Genomic DNA, 24,211 nt, shown 5'->3' with positions numbered 1-24,211 from the left:
GATGCTAATCCTGTGGTATCAGAATATGTAATTTGGGGCTTTTGGAAATTGTTCCTGCAAGTCGTGGCAACTAAAAGAAAAAATGTGACAGACATGAAGTATGTAAAAAGTGTTTCATAAACTGTTGTTTGTATTTACAACATAGTTAGGTTTAGGGTTTGACTTCTCAGCATGAAATTAGACCTCATAGTGTTGATTTATTGTTAGTTACCAATCCTATCTCATTATTCTTGACCTGCAGGCTTCATGACTGAGGCAGTCTAATGCACAAACAAAGATTTTAAACTCTTACCCCATACTCATTGCCTTTTAAATGTTTTCTCTCTGGAAACTATCAGATTGGGTTCTGGGAAATGTTGTTAAATGTTAAATGACAGAGTGAAATAGGTTGAAAGCGGATACCTCGCATTCAGTCCTAAAATAACTCCTGGAGGAGGGGTTGTGTGCTGAACATTTCTGAGCGATGTAAGAGTGTTATCCTGAAGGGATCAGCAACAACACCATGTCCCAGTAAAACACATGCAGGTTGACCATGAAACCCACTTCTCCTGCTGGAGAAGTTGAATGTGGGTCACAGAATGAAAGCTGAAAAATGGTCTGTCATCTAGCACAATTTATTCCACCATTTGTTTACAGTAGCTTTGTAAATGCAGTTTGTATGTTGATTCGTAGTAGTCTTCACACATCAGCTCTTGGCATTCTGAAGAGTGAGTAACGCCCCACATGACTGGAATATTAAACAAATATTGTTAAATATGAACAAATGAATAAATAAGCCCCGTTCAGCGGCTCCACAGTGGGACTACAGAGTCCTTTTAAGGGTCTGAGTGGCTCACGTCTCCCGTCGCAGACAGCCAGACCTGCTCTAGCAGAAATACAATGTGGGGAACCGACAGTCGCAAAGACCAAGAGGCGCCTTTTCAGTTGCAAGCACACATGCACGAACAGTCATGGATGGATCGTGAGCCAACAGGCCCGCGGGCACAGGCTTGTAAAAAGCCTCCAACCAAGGAAGACACAAAGAAACGACAAAAGACTTTAAATGACACGGTCGTCGCCGTTGTCCACCTCTGCTCGTCTTCAGGGTGCTTCTGCGTTTGTTCCTCCATTGTGTCCATTTATTTCTCTACCTGGTCCTTTTTTTATTTCTTTAAAATTCTGGGTTTTTTACGTCATTTTAAATTGGTTTAGAAATTCTGATTTTCGTTTGTTTTTGGAGAATTATGAATTTCTTTGATTTAATTGATTACGAATGTCCATGTTGCAGTTTTAAATTATTTAGAGTCAATTTTTGGCTGTTTGGAAGTCATTCTAGTCTCTCAGTAGACATTTTGAGCCCATTTAAAAAAATTCTAACTGTTTATTAAACGTATTATGCGTCTGTAGTTGTTTTTTCTTGTGTCATTAATCTGTCTGTGGCTGTTTCAGGTCATTTTGAGTCCCTTTGGTAGTTGGGGCTGTTGTTTTGAGTTATTTTTGAATCTTTCTACGTCATTTTTGAATCATTAGTGTCTCTTTGTAGTTGTTTTCAGTCATTTGGTAGCCACTGAAGTTAGTTTAAGTGTCTTTGTAGCAGTTTAAAATCATTTTAAGTCTCTTTGTTGCTGTTTTGAGTCAGTCGAGTCTGTCTGTAGCTGTTTTGGGTAGCTGTGGGTCTCTGATTTGGATCTTTTCAAATTTCTTTGCAGCTGCTTTTAGAATATTTTCAGTTTCTTTTTATTTATTTGTTCCATTTTCAACTCATTTGGGTCTTTTTGAGTATTTTCAAGTCCTCTTATTATTTATTAACAAGAAAAGACAGACTCTGGACCGGGGTTATGTGACTCCTTGGGCCTTGGTGCTGTGCCCAGTGGGCCTGTTCGGAAATCCTTCCATGCAAACAGTCATATGCACAGAGACACTCATTCACACTGGCTCTTGCTCGAGGCTCTCACAAGAAAATGACTAATCATGATCACATGAAAAATCTGGCAGATCTTAAAAGAAAGAACCGAGAGAGGTTACAAGTGAAATTTACAATATGTCATGTCGCTTCTCTGTAGCTGTAAACATCAGCAAAGTAAAGGGAGGACTGCCAGTCGCACACACGGGGAACATGGACAGCTACACTGTAAACATTTCAAAACACACACGGCACTGTCTCAGTCAGCCCTCTACGATAACCTTTCATGCTGCCTCACTCACTCACACACACACACACACACACACACACACACACACACACACACACAAAGGCTTCAGCAAAAGCTACATTGTCACCAGTCCACGCATACACACACCCACATAGTGTACATACACATACCAGGTGAAGCCTGACAGTGGAGCATCCCAAACACACATATCACACAGTAGGAGCATAAACTACATCGCTGGCTCCTTCTGGCCTCCCAGTCAGGACTGCTCCTTTCCACCAAGCCCCCAGTCCCTCTTACCAACCCATACATACAAGACAAGCTGACGTCCCAGTTTGACATGTTTGACTCTTTCTGCCTGCCCAGGTATGCGTGAACCACATCTAAATAGCACTGCGGAGACTTTAAATTAATTATTCGAGTCATATTGGTGAGGAAGAGTGCAGAACTGAGGCAGGAACTATGAGAAAAGAGCACACCGGGAGCCAGTCTGTTATGATAGGACATCACCAAGTCGGCGTCCTATTGCGTGAGATAAGAGGCCCACCCACTAATGTACAAGTCTTTTTCTCATAGCGAGCTCCTGCAGCTCAACAATCATCCGTTTGCCGGTTTTCTCCTCCTCCTTCCATATCACTGGTTCCCTTCCTTCTTCCTTCCTCCGCTCTGCTTCCACTCCTCTTCCGAGTTAAGGCCATGGGAGGGCTGGACACAAGTAACTGACAAGCCTGAATCCAAAGATGTGATGTAAGGCCTGCGAGGACCTGAGCGTGTCAGGGAATCAGCTGGCCGCGGTTGAGTCAGAAGGGGAGCTGAGGCCAACTAAGCCCTTTAAGGGACTCTGTTAGCTTGAAGAGGTGCGAAGGATGAAAGGAAGGGCGGCGGTTCTCAGCAGTATCATCAGCAGATGTAAGGTGGAGGGAGTGAACGATGGTTCGACAGTTACGCTTTTTTTTTCTCTTTTGGTTCAGTTCTCAAGGAGTAATTATTTTGGTAGGATGATGGATTCTGTCAGGATACGTAAGTGTTGATCACTTTGATTGTTTCACCAGATTTGGTTACGCCTGTGTCCAGATATCCCCGGCAGGACCACGAGATGTCCTGGAACAGACAAGAAGGTCAAGAAACAGAAAGAGATTTTACTCTTTGGTATGTATGCCTCATTTTCAGTCTGTCCTGATCAAATCCACCATTTAAGCAGCAGTAAAAAGACAACACTGGCTCTTTTGCACACTGTACGCACATTTCGTCTGTAATATTTGGCCTTCTGAGTGTGTTTCTTACCTTGAACAGTATTCAGAGTGGGCCCGGTGGTCAGTCAGTCAGAGGGGTGTTCAGGGCAGGACCGATTGATCTCAAACCATGAGTCTATACAGCTGCAGAAACAAACAGAAGGCATGACGCTGCGTGCTGAATGCAGCTGCAAACACAGAGTGAACTTAGTGCGATTACTTGATCTATGCGGCTGATAAAAATAGAAATTTGATTAAGCGTTGAGAGCTCATAAGAACACAATTGAATTATACTGCAGTCTAAGATGGATTCAATACTACAGAGGGTTGTTGCTAAAGTAACACGTAGGCATGTTGGAAGGCCTCCATATCCTCCCGCTTTAGCAATGCATACACAACATGCAACTTATACTGTAGACGAGACCCAGGGGGGAACACAAGAGCGGCACTAATGTGCATTATTTCTCAACTTGTAACATTTTACATTCTCGCTGTGTTTATGGAAAAGTTTGCAATAAAACACCCCATAAGTCTCTGTGTGGGTGGAAGGACATCTTTTGTTTTAAGCAGCAATTTAAGCGCCGTAAAGTATAAAATGCTACATTACAAGTAGAAATACATGAGGTGCAACCATCAAAATGTTTTTTAATAACCAAAAAAAGCAGCTCCAAGCATTTTACCAGGATTTTATATAAGCATGGTAGCTTTTTAAAAATTAGTACAGTGAAGGAAAAAGATGATTTATGTAACATTTAGGAGCATATGAATTCAACACTTGAAGGGTAACAGCTATAACAGTAACACAGGTATGAATTTTTCAACAAAACACCGTACTTACACCATATTGCTAATATTCACCGTTTTTAAACACACGTCACATATGAGCTGGAACTGAAAAACATAATTTGTAGGGATGCAACGATACACAAAATTCACGGTTCGGTTCGATACTTTGGTGTCACGATTCGATATTTTTTCGATACAAAAAAAATGTTCATGCCTTTTTAATTTGTCATTTATTAAAATTATAAATATATATTTTAACTCAAAAGTACAGTTTTTAAATTTAATGTTGCTGAAACAACAAAGTAATAAAAAATTAATCTATCTGATCGAGAAATCACTCATCTTTGGAAAAGAGAGTTTATTACAGAGAAATGTCTCTTTCCAAAATAAAAGCTATACTATACGCTTCTTCTGGGCTATATTCTCAGCAGCATATTAAACATATCAGGTCCCCATAAGGAGAATCATGTGCTAACGGCTGTCTAAATGACTCGGGTAAAATTTGTAGCATGCCTGCTTGTTGTTTTTGTCTGCTTCCACTTGTCTTTGCACTAGGATGATGTCGGTGTAAATGTGCAGTCATATTCGTTGTGTTCCCACTAGTGCTGTCAGCGTTAATCTGAAATGACGTTAACGCCACAACACGACAAATCTCCGTTAACGAGCTACCAGGGATCGCCCCGTGCGTGGGGCTGGACGGCCAACACGTTAACGAGCTAACTGCGCTAACACACTAGTTCCCACCAATGTAATTTTGCATCGCGTGGCACATCCAACATACTGTTTTACTTTAGTCCATGACGCGCTTACCTTCAGGGTCATACGTCACATGAAAACCAAAATAGTTCCAAACGCCAGATCTGAATGAGGGTGGGGGAGGTTCAATTTGCCATGTTGCAACGAGCTTAGCTTCTGTCTTGCTAGCTTGTCCTGCGCTCAGTGAATCTGCGTTCGACTACTCCGCCTAGGCTGCACTGTCGAGCGCAGATCCACTGAGCGCTCAACACAGACAGCATCGTCAGAAGAAAAGTTGATAAAATAAATTAAAAATTTTGTATTGTTCATACATATGCGTACTGAACCGAAAGCACTGTATCGAACGGTTCAATATCGATACGAGTATCGTTGCACCCCTAATAATTTGCTGGAAAAACTTGATTTGAGAGAAAAGTAAGTAAAATAAAATAAACTGATATATTGCATTGCTGTCTTAAAATGACTGGCTTTTGTTTTCAAAACGATACTTCAGAATCAATGTGGCCCTATGGAGCTGTGCCCCAGATATATAAATTCGGAGGCTAAAAGTGAAAATTCTGTGAGTAAATGTGCCCCATGTGACATTTTGATCACAAAGCAAACAGCGCCCATCATCCACAGCATGAATGATGATTACTCTTATTGCGAAACCTTGGGGAGAGTGTTTTTGCTGCTGCGTCTCGATGTTTCGACACAGGACACTACGAGGCAGGGGTGGAGCTAACTGTGAAACTGCACTCTCATTGGCTAACAATTTCTAAGTGATTAGTTGTTGAGCGATGAGCATACGCTGGATGAAACTCCTTTTTATTACTTCTATACAACCAGAAGTCTTTTTGGAACCACAGCAGTCGCCCCCTGCTGGCCAATAAAGAAAAGAAACATAGTTAACTTAGTTTACCGCTCTCTTCCTTTAGCTTCAGTTTTGAGACCTGGATATGCCTCTTATATATATATATATATATATATATATATATATATATATATATATATATATATATATATATATATATATATATAGTTTCTGTTTCTGCATTTGCTACGCTTCAAACATCTGTTGGAGGTATTGGTTGGAAAAAGGCACTATCATCAGAGTGCATCCAGTTGTAAATCCATGACTGCGTAGTCAGCATGCATCATATGGGCAAAACAGGCTTCCCTGTAAGAAAAGTTAAGATGTTGTTTTACTTGTTTGAATTGTTAGTACCTTATTTATAAAAATCAAAAGTCTGGGCTTTTATGTCTAGAAGCAGGTGAGACTAATTTTTTTGAGCAGCTTACTTACTGACCCGGAGTCTAATGTATACCTCATCCCAGTGCTAGCTTATATAAACTGTGTGAGCACAAGCTAATGTGTGTAAGAAGATGGTAACTGCAGTTCACTTAACGATGTCATTAATAACAAATTTTTTTTTTTCTGGAAGTTATGCTGAGCTGCATTATAAAAGTTTTTAACTCTTAGACACAAGAAAACAATTCAGACATGTAAATTTGGGCTTCAGGGTCTAATGGCTGGCTAATGATGAGTTACAGCCTTGCAGTTATTTACTAAACACACGCAAAAACTTGCAGGCGTTTAGCTTAACTTTATGATAAATGAGCTCAATATAATGTAAAAATTATTAAGGTCATGATGGAGGATGGAGGATATTCTCCTGGGAGGAACAACACAAACAAACAGAGAAAATAAAAGAAACAAAACACAATTCTCAGAACGGTTCTTTAGTTTCATTTAGGAGTTGCTCTCTGCTTACACTGCTGGTAGAAAATGTATGGACGGAGTACTTCTCCTGGGTAATATACTATATAGCCACCTTTATTTTGAAAATATAATTCTGATTACATTACGGTGACAAACTCAGTGAACCCGGGACTTTTGGGACTTCTGGGGATCAATAGGCAGTTGCATAAGGCTTTTCCATTCGTATATGGTAATCATCTCAAGCCATCCAGATAATGTGACAGTGATATATCAGTGTTTAGATATGCTATCATTCAATAGTATAATATGAATAACCTTTAAATCAAAGGCACAGGGCCCGTCCATCATTAAGGAATGCCTTTATCGAGATGCTGTAAGTCGATTTAATTAGAAGAAGTGCAAAATTATATAACGGGCAGTGATTCAAATGTGTGTGTGTGTGTGTGTGTGTGTGTGTGTGTGTGTGTCATTCACCTTTTGTGGTAGATGCAGAGGCACGGCAGTCTGGCTATGGTGTCCCCTTGCTGCAGTTCCTCTAGACATATCACACACTCACCGGCATCCCTCGCCAACACATCATCTGAGGTGGCAGCCGCACACAGACACACAGACACACAGACACACACACACAGCAGAAGACGAATCAGTATGCACCAAAAACATTTCAGAGCATATCAAACACAGCAGAGAGCAGTGGGGGGAGCAGATTGGTGCATCGCACACAGCAGACACAGCTTAGTGGTTACCGTTCGCTCCGTGCAGCAGTGAACATGCACGAGAAGGAGTTTGGAGATGAATCAGGAGCTTCGAGTCTGTTTCTCCTTGTGGAACTGCATTGATTTCTTCAATCTGCTTAACGAGTGCTGAGATTCTGCTCAGCACTGCAGGATGGTTCTTTCATCCACAGTGTATGATCATATTCATATTCCCTGAAAACCTGTGTTTTTGTTTCTGTCTAACATTAAAGAAACTCTGTGCTGGTTTCTCATAAACAAAAGTAGGGGTGCACTGAATTATTGGACAAATATTAGAACTGTCAAGATCATATTTCCTGTGATGAAAATAAATAAATAACCATAAAAACAAAGTGCCAAAAACTGCAGTTCCTTAAATGGCCACTTGAGGCTTACTCCAAATGATTAAGTGAACCCCATAGACTTTAATGTTAAAATAAACTTTTAAATAAATTAAATGGATTATTATCATGGGTATTTATGTAAGCTACAACCTCTGAGCCCAAAAATAAAGCCAATCCACATGTGGCAAAAAATGTTATTATTCTTATGGACAGCTGAGGCCGGCTGTAACATCAAGTCACTCCTGTTACACACCCAACTTTACGGTCTGGTACAACAAAACACAGCAAAACGTTCCCCTTCAGAAACTGTAGATGGTGATTTCATTTTGTTTTAAATTTATCTTAGTTTTAAAAAGTCGCTAGCACTAGCCAATAACTGCCCTCCACCCCCTGTTTTCAGTTCCATAAACCCAACACGATGCCAAATAGAACTTCTTATTGTAAAGGTTTCAAAACCAGTTCATTGTTGTGCATCAATTAGCAACACATATGTCAGCATTCAGAGTGATTCCCCAAAGGAAACAATGATGTATATTAAAAAAACACTTTAAATGCCAAAAACAACAAAAAGCACAAAATGTAATCCAACATTATGTCCCTGCTAAAGAAAGAAAATCAGAAAACTTTATTTTTTGCCCCTAAGAGTCGCTTTATAGATATAAATGGCCTTTTTTTTTTTACATAAACTATTTCAGCAGCTTTTCAAACAAACATCGAATCAGCCAATCACATAGCAGCATCTCAGTCCACGTAAGCATGTAGACACGGTCAAGATAACCTGCTGTCGATGGTGATGATGAAAGGACGACTAGAGGAAGCAAACCTAAGCCCTTACAAAGTGTTTTTAATTTACTTTAGTTAATACTTTACTTTACTCAGGCTTGGGTGTTGCTTGGGATGCTACAAGTACAAACACAATCGAATGAAACTGCCGACTCCTCAGCCTACATAAATATGTGTCAGGAGCATTAGTGAACATCAAACATGTGCAGCATTGTAAGTATTTCTGCGACTGCTGATACCCTGAGAATTCGAGTTTACTCAGAATTGAATGAAAGGTCACACTGGTTTGAGCTCCTGTCAGCCAAGAAGAGAAATTTGTGACGGTGGTGGACACTGGCCCCCCAGGACTGAACCAGTGAAGAATGAACGAAAAAAAACACCACGGTCTGACGGATCTCCTTTTCTGCTGAAGCCGCAGATGTTAGGGCCACAATTTAGCATCAACAGAATGAATCCATGGCTCCACCCTCCCTTATGTCAACTATCCAGGCCACCGCCGCCACTGCTGCTGCTGCTGGTGTAATGAGGTGGGAAATGTTTTCTTGGCATACTTTGGTCCCCGGAAAATGATCAATCATGGTCTGAATGCCACAGCCTGCAGGAGCATTGCTGCTGACATTGTGCATTTGTATAACAGTAAAATTAAACAATCTTTTTTTATATTTTACAGAATGATTCTTCAGCTTAATGTGTTTTATTGTTAAATCTGAGTCTCAAACTAATTTTCTGTGCTCCGTCTTCAAACACTGTCACGTTGTACTTAAAAAGATAAGATGAGGTTTTTATCCAAAAAACTTAGGAAATCCTGTTTTACACCCCAAAATATTAAGCACAGCAAGCAGCAACATAAATTAAGAGCTTAATTAAGTAGAACAGTTCTCTGATTGGCAAGACTTAGTAGAACAATTTAATAAAAGGAAAAATTTAATACTGATCATGACTTAGACCTCAGAGGATTAACAACACACACACATATATATATATATATATATATATATATATATATATATATATACACACACATCTATATGTACATATACACATCTGTCTGGAACATAAAAATCTTTAAAAAAAATACAACCTGTAACACCAAAACACCAAAACATTTGGAAAATGTTCCTGCTCTGCCGGTGGCAAAACACAACCCAGCTCTAACCAGGTTAACCTGCCAGTCCCCCCACCCCCACCCCCACCCCACTAACCAGGTTAACCTGCCGGTCCCCCAGTATCGACCTCTAACCCTTCCTTGGAACTAGAACAATCACAGTAATATTCACTGTCTTACTGCAGCATGTTAACATCCACCCACACTGTAAAAAAAAATCGTGATAAAACTGTAAAAAACTGTAAAACTGTAAAATTCAAATGTAATGCTATGGAAAAATATATAAAATCATTCATATAAACTTTTTTTTACATCAAATAATTATTATTATTATTGTTATTTAGGGCGATCGTGGCTCAAGAGTTGGCAGTTCGCCTTGTAATCAGGTTCGAGCCCCGGCTCGGACAGTCTCGGTCGTTGTGTCCTTGGGCAAGACACTTCACCTACCACCTACTGGTGATGGCCAGAGGGGAATTATAAAGTGCTTTGAGTGTCTCATAAAGCGCTATATGAATGCAATCCATTGTTATTTAAACCAACTGTTAAATGTACAGAAATATGCAGTTAAGTATTATTATTCATATTGCCGCATTCATTGACCTTTTTTATAGGTAATTTCATTGTTTAATCACATTAAATTGTTCCTAATTTAATGTTTAAAAGCACTTGAAAAAGGCAAAATCGCATGTAAAATTAGGGCAACAAACTGTATTTTCATTACTGAAAATAACCGTATTTTCATGGGAAAGTTATTTTCTGTTATTTTATGGTATTATTTTGGCGCCCCAGCTGCTGGAATATTACTGTTTTTTTAGAATTGTTTTTTTTACGGTGCACTTATTGCCTGTCCAGGACCCATCTTTGGCAAATCTCATAACCAGCGTATAACAACAAGATGCATGCAAGAGATGTGATCCAAGTTCTTTGGTAAAGCACAGTATCATTAGATTTGCAGGGATCTGTGCGGAATTTGGACCTGACATTATATGTAAAGTCATAAGGAATTATCCTCTAATCCAATGACCTGTAAAAGTCTTTTAACTGTAAAATAAAGTCACAGATAAGGCCTCATAAATTGTCAGTGGAGGCAGAATTTGAGCCCAGCCATAACCCCATAACCTAATCCTAACCCTAGATAAAGTTTCAGTCACTGTTACGCAGCCATACGAACCCACATTAACATTATTCCTGTGGAAATGTCACACATCATTGCCCCGAGGCTGGAAAAAACGGCGTTGAGGATTTGCCAAAATGATAGAAGATCCCATTTTTATCAGTAAAGCGAAAAGAAGGATACTTGATGGGGGCAGACTGTGAGATGGAATAAGAGACAGCATATGCTCAGACTGCAAATCAGCTTAGTTCCTCAACAAACTCCCATAACCCCGCTCCTCTCATCCCTCCCTCCCCTCTTTCTTTCTTTTGACAAATAGTGTCTCCTGTCCATTGTTCACATCCATCCACCCCCTAAAAACACCCAGGATCTCTCCGAATAAGCGCTCTGGATTAAGTGGCAGTAATCTACATCGCGTCTGATAACAATACATCCAGTCCTCCTTCTAGCATCTTGCACATTACTTCTTATTAGCCTGCAAATCAAACCAGGAAAAACTCAGAAATCAATCAACTGCCAAAAAGCCGGCACAGTCCTTTAAGCCACACAGTTTTGCCCATTTGGAAATGAGTGCAAAGTGTATTAAATTTAAAGTCAACACCTGAACTGAGCTGATAATCAAGTTAAGAGGGTTGTTCAATCGTGTTTGCTTCACCTGTGAAAATGCTTTAAAAAATGAGGTCATCTGGATGAAGCCAGCGCTCTAACTCATCACAGCTCTGCCTCAGCCAGAAGTCTCAGTATTGATCGCAACTGCAGCTGCAAGGCATATTAGGCAGCAGCCTGTCACCTCTGTTCTAGCAAACCACCACAGTCCCAGAGAATCTTACAGCTGACTTTAGTGTTAACGTTTAATTCCTTTCGTAACATTGCAACGACATTAATGTGCTGTGACCTTCTCTAATACCAAAGCTTGTACAGGAATCCGGTTTACCAGAGATGACACTGTTTGATTAGAGCAGGGAATTCAGTTTTAAGATGCAACAACAGCAGGGTTAGGGTTTAGCTGAGTTTAGGCAAAAGAAAAACAACTTCCTGAATAGAGAGCTCATAATTACCTCTGCTAAGGAGGTTATTTTTTGGTAGCGTTTGCATGCAGGTCTGCATGAATTCTGATAACACTTTGTAGGGCTGCAGAGTGGGACCATGTTAACAATCCATTCAAATTTGGCTTACATCCGCAAAGGTCTGCAAGGTAAACTTTATGGTACATTGGTCAAAAATCAACAAGCCTTATAACTTGCATGATTCTTACAAGTGTGCTGTCTTATGTCAACATATTGAAAGTACCTTTACTTTCAATTTAAACTGTGTCACATTTGACCTCTAATTTGTCATATAAGTTAACTGATTGATCTCAAGGTCAAAGTGATAATAATGCTATACAGAGCTATTTAAAACTACATTACTTGTTGCCATTGTTTGTACAAACGACCTATAGTGATGTAGTGATATAATTAACGATCGTGTGTTATGACTTTGATAAATGTCTTGATGCATTCTCAATCATCCAGGAAAGTAATTCTCTAAAAGTTGATTTTGTTCATCTGGACGTAGCGTTTTGTGGGAGAAACGTTTTGTCACTCATCCAAGTTCAGTCTCAGCTGACTGCAGGTTTCAATCTTATAAACAGTACATTTGCATAATGACTGAAACCAGCCCACTGAAGGAACAATGGGCTGGGAGGTCAGTTCCTTAATCATAATTATGCAATAATTAATGATTAAGCCTTCTCATGACCATTGATCAACAACTACTGACCAAAACCCACTGATCAAAGCCCACTGATCAATGGCCATGAGTACCATTCACAGAGAGTTGGGGAATGGCTGCAATCACAGCATTGTAAGATGGCGAAAGATGTACCCTTAGGCCCCCTCCTCGATTCAGAGATGGTCTTTCTCTTTTCACGTAAATGGCCTCCTTGACTCCGCCCTCAAACCAGTTTTCTTCCCTGTCCAGGATGTGTACATCCTCATCATTGAAAGAGTGTCATCAGGCCAGGACTCTCCAGTCTATTCACCTACAGGCCAGTGGACTGGTTTCAGTCATTATGCAAATGTACTGTTTATAAGATTGGGGAATCCTGCAGTCAGCTGAGACTGAAGAAGTCACTTGGATGAGTAACGAAACGTTTCTCCCACAAAACGCTACGTCCAGATGAACAGAATCAACTTTTGGAGAAAGACTTTGATAAATCCTCCTGAGAACCGAGGAATCTTCCCATTTAACTTTTTGGGGGATTTCCTTCCTCTTTGGACGTAATAGAGGCCACCCAAACACATAAGATATCAATGGAAAGCCCAGGATGTCCTCTCTTTAATACATCAGGACTTAGTAGGGTAGTTCAAATAATTTAAAAGATAGGCTGGTTCTCGGGAGGAGGCTATAACCTCTCAGGAGGTTATAGCCTGTTACTGTAAAGTAACAGGCTATAACAGTTTGAATACAATGTTTCCGAATAAGTATACATTTTGGAGGGAACATTTTGGTACTTGTTTTGGTACATTTTTCACTCGATGACGGTAGATACCAATAACCATCCGAGTTGATTTAATGTTGTTGAAAATCGGATTGAGGTCACACCAAATGCAAAAATCTGTTAAAACTTGATTACAAATATGTTTTTATTGTCTGCAAACTTCACAACAATATACTAGTGCCCAAGGTCAAGGTTGACCTTGAAACCTTTTTTCAAGAAATATATTGAGTAATATATCAAATGAAAGGGCCTGCAGAGAGCTGTACAACACAGTTGTTATTTTATAATACAACGCCCTCCGGTGTCACCATGACAAAATAAAGTTTTGCAAAACTCACACAATGCATGATTATATCTTAACATTGTTACAGCTTATAGACGCCAGCCTGCTGATGTAATCTAATATGTGATGTACTAAAAACCCGATGCTGACGTATGCTTGCATAAAAATAATGTAAAACATCAATGTTTGTCATTTAGAGTGGAGTTTAGGTTGAAATTAGTTTTATGCACTCTACAAAATGTAAACTTTTACCACCAGAGGGCAGTATTTTAACAGTGGGTTTTAATTAAAAAAAAAAAAAGAAACAACATTTGACATTAATTGTAGCCAAAAAACAAACAAACAATGACATTGACTCCCTGTACCAACTTGTGGTATAAAATGGTATTACAGGAAAGTACAACCCGTCCCTAGTTTAACATAGATGTTTCTCAGATAAAGTTACATTCTAGTGATTTCGTTAATTTTGTCAGGTTTGTAGCTGTTGTCAAAAGGTAAAACCATTACATGCACAACTTAAAGGTCATTTTAAGTTGTGCAGACGTCACAGTTTACATTGAGGAATTTATTTCTGCACATTTACATCTGTGCTGTAAAAACCAAACAGCAACATCTGCAGTTGTTGGCTGGTACCAAAAAGACATCGGTCGCCACCATCAAAGGCAATCAAGTTTTCAGGAACCAGGTGGCCGTCATCAGGTTAAAAAAAATAATTATAACGAAGTAAAGCTCAAATCCATTATATTAAACCTGGTAGCACCATCAGCCCTGACCTCACGAGTATAGCAATGACTGATAACAACCGTGACATCTTCTCATAATAATGAGATAAGATGCAACTGAAAAAGAGCTGTAACAATGAAACGAAAATCAAAGTATTTCTGATATGAAAGTAAACTTTACGGTGCAAATTACACCAAAGCATTGGACTGTGATGCAAATATGGAAGAATGTGATGTGAGATATGTGTCAGTGCTGCAAGTCTCTCAATCACTCAGTCTCTCCTCACCTGCCTGCTTCCCTCCTAACTTGCACACTTGCAAACAGATATTTGGCGTCTATAACGACTTAGATGAGGTGCTCTTTGCCTTTCTGAATCACAGCACCAAACTCTCTTTTTTTAACCTCTTCGTGTATCCTCCGGTGACCTGATCCGCGTGAGGCAAACTGCATGCCTTGCACCCCCCTCTTCACCTTTTTCTTATCTGTCAGTGTCTTCTTGCTACCTCCCCCTGACATTCCAGGTCTTTACGAGGCCCCTTCTCACCCTCGGTGCAACGAGCTATATTTAGTGCGAGGCATTAAAATAACATCATGCGAAAGTCAAAGCCCAGAAAAGATCCGGTGGTCAGCTCACGTGGACTCGTGCTACCTACAAGCCTCACCTGCTTCTGCACTGTGCAGGCAGGTGGGTAAGCACATAGACACAAAAAGGACATTATTTCAACGTATTGAAACTTCAAATTAATCCCACAAGACGCCCTTACATTGTGTTGGCCCTTAAAAAGCTTTGTTAGAATGCTGTTATTACTCACTGCCAGTATTAGCTTACTCATACTAAATCTATATGATAACAAAGATATGGATTTATGAAGTAGGGTGAGATTTTACAGTTCCTCCACAATCCTGCAACAGTGACCTGTCTTTTATGATACTGCAGAAGTTATAAATGAAAAAATGCTCTGTCATTTGTGAAATAATGTGATGTTTCAAGAAGAAAGTACAAAACTACAGGCTTTGGGTGGGAGCAGTGTTGCCAACTTAGCGACTTTGTCGCTATATTTAGCGAGTTTTCAGACCCCTCAGGCTAAAAAAAGACGTGAAAGCGCATATCGCTTTTACTCTCAACAAGCAGCGGGTGCTGTAACGCAGTTCTGCTTTTACTCTTTTACTCTTATGCTGTTTTGTGGATCACAAGGTTTAAAACTACTTATAAACACACACACACAAAGTAACTCCACCAGAGTGCCTATTTCGGGTCACTTTTGCCGGTCCAAGCCCGGGTAAAGGAGCAGGGTTGGAATTGTGACATTAAAAAAACAATAATTGCTAAAAGAAATTAAATTTGTAGTTCTAAATAAATTCTAAATGCATTTAGGACGTTTTTTACTCACTTTATGTCTCTTCCACGATGTTATTTCTCTCTCCAACAACGTAGGTTACAATTACATTAGCATGACCAATTATGCAAATTAGGTGATGACGTCATTTAGCAACTTCTAGCGACTTTTAGGACAGCCAATAGCGATTTTCCTTACTGAGGAGTTGGCAACACTGGGTGGGAGAGGCTCAGTTTATCAACAGAGGCCACGATGAAGCTAAATGTTTGGCTAGGCTAATGCTAAAATATGAGGCTGTTCAAAATGGCAGTGTTGAGGCATCAGAACCAGAAGCTTTTAATGATGTCTTTCATAATCCGACACAGTTTTAATAAATATGTGCACATTTACTACCTAACTAAGCCATATGTTTCTAATTCTAACTAACGTAGTTAGAATTAGAAACATATGGCTTGGCTACGTTACTATGGCTAGTAACGTAGCCAAGCAGACTCATAAACACATGTACACTTTGAATAATGACATTTGTAATGTAATGTACTTTATATATGTTTTTCTACTCTTATCGAAGCGAGGAAGCTGATGTACCCAGAGAAAATCGAAGCACCCAGAAAGGCCACAAACATCTTTGAACCAGGAACCTTCTTGTTGTGAGGTCGAGCCTGGTAAAAAGCCTGCTTCAGCAGAAAGGATTTACTCACAAGTCTAAATTCCAGAATGAAATGACAAGCCAGGGCTGACCAATGACTCCAAGTAGCTCAGAGATATGTACAAGGTGTCCTTTGAGTCCAGCCCCTTGATGTGCCAGCCACAGTTAGATGCAGAACAATAACAGCCCTCATTCACAGAGCGATAAAATCTTTATTAGGAAGTTAGAGGGGTATCAAAAGGATATGAGCCAGAAGAATTTTGTGATTTTTTTCAGGTCTAAGCATTTAAACCTGCTTAGTGAGGTTTCTACATGACAAAAGTGTGTAATTATGCGTTTGGGTGTGAAGCAAGTGGTCCTTTGACCATATGTGCCATAACCTTGTGCGTTCGACCAAAGGGCTATAAAACCTTGCCCTTGAATCCAGTGCATCACAGCAGACAGGCACTCTACGCTGAAACTGAATAAAGTCTGCTCAGTTGTACTGCTTCAAATTTGAAATGTTTGTAATGGCTATCAACACCCTGACAGGAAGAAGCACTTCAGACAATTCTGCTACAAAACTACAAATGTATGCAGATGATGTGGTGTTAAAAACTTCATTTTGAAAGCAAGTTATGAGCAAGTCAGCTTAACTTTAGAGGTTTATCAGTGCATTCATGAATCTCCTGAACAGTAGATGTGTGTGTGAGTGTATGTGTGTGATGTGTCGATGTGCGGCAGTCAGTCGGTCCAGGTGATTGACAATACACCCCTGAGCATGCTGGGAAACAAGATAAGCACAGCCCATTTTGTGGGCCTCAAAAACCCAAGAGAACAGACACGGAAGAAGATAGAGGGAAAAAAGAAATTACTGCGAGATTACACAGCAGGAACAGACAGACAGACTCACAGATGAGAGAGGGACAGAGGCAGAACGAGAGAGTAATTTGCTGGAAATAAAGAGTGACAGGTAGGACAGGAGGTGCCGAAAAAAGGAGGAATTATGGGAGTGTTTCTCCTTTTGCCCTCTCCTCTCGTCCGTTATCAGCCATCAGGGTCCTCCATCATTCTGGATCCCATCTTCCTTAAGACAGTTAAACTTCTCCTCTCTCTGTCTCTGTCACTCAATCGTCAATCCAAATTCAGCTGCAGGCCTTACAGTCGTTTTTTTACTGCACCGGCCTCGATGGCCAGGTTGAAGACTTCTTGTGTCAGCCTCTAACAAATTCACTCAATTAGTTATTGTCTCAGAAACATGAGCACCACGTATGAGCAGACTTTTACAAGGTCACCCATTTAGACGCACAGTCAAACCAGTAAGTGTCAATCAACTTACTGCTGTGGGGCAACAAACAGACATGACGACCGCGTGTCTCCAAGCAACCAGGAGCGGCAGTCGAGGCCATAATTAAAGCAGGAGCCTGCTTGATGAAGTAACAGGAGACTGGAAGGTAGACCGTGTGTCTGCAGCAGCTTTATGTACTTTTTTATTTCATTCATAAATAGCCCAGAGCAGCACTGTGGACACCGAGTAACAGTAAACAAGAATGATGTCAGAATCACAGCAATATTCCCCCAAGTCAGGAATCATCTGGCTTTATAAAAATGGTAAAATTCAGTATTTATTTATCTATAACTGAGTCTAAAATGGGCCAAAGAGCTCAGTGTTATAAAACCTGTGCTTTATTTTTCAAATTTTACCTAAAACCATTTCCCAATGCATATTCAGCATCCTGTGGGTCTCTTCTTTGGAACGATGCTGTATTTAAATGTGTGCGATGTCAGAACACTGGCCCACACCTCGAGGTAAACATAGACTTTACTTAGAAGGCCACCCACATATTTTAACAGCCGAGCAAATATATTTTTACAGAGTTTATTCAAGAGAACAAAGGATTTCACCATCAGTTCACTGGGACAATCCGGTGGGTCTTATGTTGAAAGTTTAGTTGTGTGCAGGCGTGCAGCAGTTTGAATTGCTGCTTCACAGCAAGAAGGATTTGAATCTTTCGCTGGGACGTTTCCATGTGTGGTTTCTCTCTTCATAGTCCGGCTTCCTCCCACAGTACAAATACATGTTTGTTAGATTAGGTGATGATTCCAAGTTTGCTGTAGTTGTGAATGTTTCTATGCCTTAGCTACGTGACAGACTGCCGACCTCCACCAACGACTTTGAATTTGACAAGTGGAAGAAAACTGATGGATCCATGCATGCGTAGTTGCTTTTCGAAGGTTATTCACAGCTCTTACCATCTCAATACATTTTCTTTGCCTACTTTGAGGGCTGGAGCCCGTCCCAGCTGATACGGAACAAGAGGCAAACCATTCACCCTCACATACCTACAGTCCACCCAGCAAACACGTCCCCTTGGGCTGCAGCTGATAATGTGTATTTATCTGCTGAGAGCTCAAAAGCCACTCCAACCTGATCCTGCAGCAGTTGGAGAACTGCATTGTATGATACCATCCCCAGCTGCAGTCCCACACTGGGATTAGCTCATTATCACTCATTGATCAGTTGATCAATCCAACAAAGGCTGAACAATTTCAAGATGTACTTGAACCAACAGCAGGTGTAATCCCTTAGAAACACAATAACAAGTCCCAGATGATCAGTTATAACTGTTGGTTAGATAACAGGGAGAAAAACAGCCGGGCAGCAGACAGGGAGGGATGAGCTAACAGAGTGACACAGGGCAGCACTGCCCACATGGTCAATGAAGTAAAACAAAAGACCCTGACATGCCCGGCTCCACATCTCTACACTGTTTTCAGCACTTAGAGTGAGCTGAGAATTTGTGGCCTTTCATTCTTTTGCGTTGCTCGTGTGCAGAGCTTAGCTTTGAAGACATGAAGTTGAAGTTGTAGCTGTGTACTGTGCTGAGGGGCAACTGGTCTGTGAGCTAGTCTTGCTTGTGCTGCTACTGATCCTTCGGCCACAGAGAAGAGCGGCGTTAGAACATCCAAAGAGCTGAGGTGAAGCTGCGTCCTCTTCATGCTGCTTTTGATCATCTTTGATGACTTTCCTTGTCCCTGTTGGTCTCTTCCCTGTTCTGGCCGACTTCTCAACCAGTCACCAGTCACCATTCAACTTGCTCATGACAAGTTTGCATTGGTTGGTTTTCTATTTGTAATAAAATTCATACCCAGACAAAAACAACTGCAGTACCATAAAACAAGCATAAGTTGGCGCCCCGCTCAAAGCAGAAACAACCTGACCAGTATCCAAATGCATGAGTTTGTGCAGCAGTTTGTAAACATGTTTAAGCCTACTGTAAAGTTGGACACGTCATCATGGCGGTCAGTAGTGACTGAGCTGCTTTTGGAACGCAGAAACTGCAGTTTATGGCTTGGTTTGTTAGCCCTGGAGGTTGCAGCTTAACCCTTTAAAGCTGAGGCAGGCACGCTCTGTTTTGCGTAACCACTTAAGGTAGCGCAATAATTTTTTTTGCATATGAAACCAGAGGAGTTGTACTTACATCTTATGCCATCAGCTTGTCCTCGGTCACAGTTTCCTTCCACATATAGCTTTGCAAAAACTGCATAAAAAGCGCTTGCAGCAACAAAAACATAATATTCCAGAAACACACTTTGCTGATCCAATCAGCTGTTCATAACACTTCCTACATTGGATTAGACGTCAGCGCGAACTATCGCATGTCCTCCATGACCTGCCCGAAACCGGAAGTGATGTCATTTTCGCGGAAATGTAGTTTTTTACCATCAGGGCCTCATGAGCCTATACTGGTGTTTTTAAAAGTTATCTTTGACTTTATGACTTTCTGTGTCGTTTCTGGGATGCTTAGGACTCATATTGCACTGCTGGAAATAGTTTATTTTGATGCATATGCTGCTCTTTTGCAAATTTGCACTATAATATTTATTTTCGTTTTTCCTGCAGTGTATAAAAATTGGTTTATTTCAAAAATAAAACTATGAAGACACTCAAAATAAATTTCCTGTGGTGGGAAACTATTTTGTGCAACTTTTTTGTATTTACAGTTTTGAGGGATAAGCCTCTTAAATTTCTCTAACTAGAAATATATGTTAAAAAAACAAAAACGATTTTCAATTTTTTTGTAGTTTATTGCACTTTTTTGCAATTTATGTAATTACTATGCACTTAATGCAGACATATTATTAAAATTTGGGCTGTAATGGTTGTATTGATGTATAGCAACTTGAAATGCTCCCAAAAATGGCTCCACAGCATGTAAAAATATAATATAAGCTCTGGCGGACTTGGTTCTATGGTAGGTCTTAAAGGGTTAATACCAACTCATCTTAAACCTATAAAAGTGAAGACTAAATACACACTGTACGCTTATAGCTGAGACTCAATGTAGGCTGTTATTATAAAAGAAAAAACTCAATGTACCGAGGCAGGGTTGGTAGTATCAGCACCACGAGGTCCACAGGTTATGTGAGCCGCAGCAGTTCTGCAAGACTGCTGTAGCCCACAGTCAAGATAAGCAGCGTGTCTTGGATCTTGCAAGTACAGTTTGGTACTCCAGTAGAATGACAGCAAAAAGTAAAAACCCCCAACAGGCATAACAGAATCACACAGAACCAGTAAGAGCTGTGAAACTGAAGAGGTCACATGTCAGAGCGCAGCAGTCGAGGGCTTTGCAGCCTCAGCTGTGTTTGTGTTTTCCAAAGTGGATGGCTGAAACTGTCGGGTTGTATAAATTCATGTTATGAATTTTTATGATTTTCCTCATTGCCCCTCATTCATATTTATCATGTTTTTGAAGGACTAGCTCGATAACAAGCTCCTGTCTTTAGACCCGCCCACCTTGTCACGAATATTTGTGAGCGCAGCAGCTTCAAGGCCTTCAAGCTCATTGTTCCCTGGCACAGCGAGCCTGATTTCTACCAGATCGATGATAAAAAGAACAGAAGGAGGTGTTTCTTACCATTGTAAGAGAGGCGAGGCTTGCTTAGACACATGATAAAGTGAACCTCCATTTCATTGGACGCCACAGACTTGGAGCAGACAGGACACTTGAATCCTAGGAAGAAGAGGAGCAAAGTAAAAGATCAGTGCAAAGATATATGCACACACATGACTGTGAAATAAACAAGCATCGGCTTCATTGTGAGTGCATTTCACCCAAAGGAACAAAATGTAAAATGTCATTTTGTAATGTAAAAGAATGTGATAATAGGAAATCCCGGCCGTTCTGATGTTAAAATACCCAAATAGACCCAAACAGTCTTTGAATACAGCTGGCAAGGTCCTTTGTTCTGCTCTGCACCTTTGGTGAACTTATCATAGCAGCGCATGATCCAGTTTTCCACCTGCTGCATGTTTGAGTTAGAGCACATTTCTAACTCGCACCGTAGGAAGGACTACGGACCCCAGCTGAAGCCCAGGATGGCCGCTATCTTGGGCTGAATGAGGTCAACTGTCATGGCCCTGGGTCATGTGACCAAGTATTCTGAGTTGTTATTCTTTTTAGTCTAGTTTCATTTCGGTTTATCTAGTTACATTCTGCCACGTTAAATGTTCAAGTTTTCTTTGTTTGTCAAGTTCAAGTCATGTCTGGATCTCCTTATGTTTCCTGTTTTATTTTGAAAGAGTTTTGTGTTATGTTTAGTTTCACGTGTCCTGTCATTATGTCAATTGTTGTCAGCCGTTTTCCCCATGTGATTTTACTTCCTTTGATCATTCCTTATGTGCATTTAGTCTGTTTCCACTCAGTCAATGTCAGATCATCTGTTAACCTCACCACAGTTTTCATAGGTTTACTCTATTGTTTCTCTGTGTTTTCTAGTTTACTCAGTGTTCATAGTTTGTCATAGTTTTTCACTGAGTGTCACAGATTTTGTTAACACAGTGTTCAGGCCTCCTTAGTTTCCCTAGTTCCTTGTTTTTCTTCTGCAATCAGCCAATAAAGGCTCGCGTTGTTTTTGAAACTACGTTTTGTCTCCACCGTGTCTGCATCTGGATCTACCTCTTTCCACACCGGTGCACCCCGCCGTGACATCAACGATATCAAGGACCGCCACAAGTGAGCCAACCAGAAGAGAAAACAAAAGACAGGAAGGTGTTTTTGAGTTAACTTTCAAACTAAGAGAATGGATAAAAAATAATAACCCACTTATTGGCTTCTATTAGCGTGTCCATTAGCATATCCAGCTTACTAATAGGAAAAATTGGTGTCAGATGGAGTAGAAGGTCTGCCTTTCTAAAAAAACAAACATTAGCCAATGCTTTATTATCAGTTAAGGAAAGAAACATTGCCTAAAATAAAACTTTGTGATGTGGAAGACTGATTAGAATGAACCCAGGCCATTATCATTGTGCTATCCAGTTCTTCCCTTTCACCCCACTTTAAAAACACTCATCTGTGCTTGTTTTCCCAAGTTCTGTAAAGTTGTAGCTGTGTCAGTACTCTCTGTTTGTGCTCTTTGGAACCATCAGGGTTAACTATATTAGTATAACACATACCAGATAACTAGGTCATCACTGGGCCACACAGCTGAAAACAGCTGCGACTGTGACAAAAGGGAGCTTCAATCAAAACGGCAGTGACTCTTCACGTTCTGCATCGCCGAGAATGGGATATATTTCAGCAGGTATTAGGCCAGTGGGTTTTGTATCCAGATTACTTCAGTTTACTGAGCTCACTCTACTGTACCTTTGCTCAAATCAAGACTGGTACCAACAAACTGCTAAAAAAATATACAAAACTGCTAATTTCAATGTGTAAATTCTTTGGAAAAATCCACCAGTTTCACTGCCTTTTGGTTTCCGTTTATTAAAAATCGATTATATGGGAGGAAACGCTGCAGTTGTTTGGTGGTTTAATGAGATTTGCATATATATAAACAATTACACTGATGGGGGTCTTTTTTCTCCAGGATTCTTGCTGAGCATTTTCCCCTTCTTCTTTTCAGAGACTTTCTGTGGAAATGTTTTAGGTGCATAGCGTTTTGCTGTTGCTAACTAATCCTGGAAGTATTAGACCTCTTAATTTGTAATGTTCTGTCTTTTTCTTTTCCTAATTCCTCTTTCCTTTCTTGTCTTTTGCTAGTTTTAGACCAACAACTTCCAACGTTTCTCAATAAGGTCAGGCTGCATGAGGTACAGTGAGATAAGCTTGCTGTGGCCAGGACTGCTGCTGTGAAAAAAATCAGTTTCGTTAAATGCTACAGAGAAAGGAGTTTGGAATAAAGTTTGGAATAGTATCAGCTCCACAATGTCAAGTATGTGAGCCGCAGCAGTTCTGCAAGGCTGCTGCGGCTCACAGTCAAGATAAGCAGCGTGTCTTGGACAGAAGTTGGGACGCTGAGTGGGAGTGGAGGCTTTTCTGCAGACTCAACATCTCCAGGAACTGGTGCTACAGGGGGCCAGACACCACCCAGGTGGAGAAGCCAAGCTCTGGGATCTGCTTGACGAGATGGGACAAGGCGCAAGCAAATAACTCCCAACTCGCTGCTGGGTGTGTCAGGACGATGTCCCCGCTCCAAATCCCCAACCACTACATTCTGATAAGAGGTCAAACATTTATGACAAGTGGTCACTGATGTGCCTGTGGTGCCAACAAGTTTGTAAGTCTTCCAAATAAGAAACGAATAATCTCATTTTCAGCCAAGAGGGTTTAGTTCAGCTCTGATCTGAAGCCCTTTTGTTGCTTTCTATGTCTATGTCATTTGGTTAGCTTTAGGCAGTAAAACTTGTGTGGTTTTAAAACCTTTACAATATTCACTGTCTTACTATTTATATTTTATTCCTGCACAGTTGGTTTGGACCACTCACAGTTTCATTATACATGTACAATGACAATAAAGGGCTATTCTATTCTATTCTATTCTATTATACTCTTCCTAAATGATACTTAACACCAAATTGTCAGTTATAGATAACGATAACAGCTCGTAGACATTACTAATGGGGTGTTATTTTAAAAGCAGGAGCTTCTCAGTCTAGCAGGAGGAACTGCGAACTGCAAATAACACTGGACATGTGACGACTGTAGTTAAAAAAATAGCCCACCTACAACTAAACTGCAACATGGCAGCATCCTGTGCATATGACATAACTGTGACCAAATTAATTTT

General features: G+C 40.4%; 1 protein-coding gene across 1 annotated transcript in view; it reads right to left on the bottom strand.

Moving 5' to 3' along the window:
* Positions 1-600: 600 nt before the first annotated feature.
* Positions 601-24,211, bottom strand: part of znrf1 (zinc and ring finger 1) — a 91,961-nt gene continuing 68,350 nt past the window's right edge. Inside the window, exons 2-5 of the mRNA XM_085166837.1 lie at positions 21,061-21,156; positions 7,083-7,188; positions 3,417-3,508; positions 601-3,233 (exon numbers count right to left, since the gene is read on the bottom strand). Coding sequence (XP_085022963.1) covers positions 3,451-3,508; positions 7,083-7,188; positions 21,061-21,156 — 260 coding nt within the window. The 3' untranslated portion in view covers positions 601-3,233; positions 3,417-3,450. The remainder of the gene's footprint in view (positions 3,234-3,416; positions 3,509-7,082; positions 7,189-21,060; positions 21,157-24,211) is intronic.

This window comes from Neolamprologus multifasciatus, chromosome 7, assembly GCF_963576455.1.
Source record: "Neolamprologus multifasciatus chromosome 7, fNeoMul1.2, whole genome shotgun sequence".
Taxonomy (NCBI): Eukaryota; Metazoa; Chordata; class Actinopteri; order Cichliformes; family Cichlidae; genus Neolamprologus; species Neolamprologus multifasciatus.
Note: the sequence above shows the minus strand (reverse complement) of the source record. Positions and strands in the feature narration are given on the sequence as shown.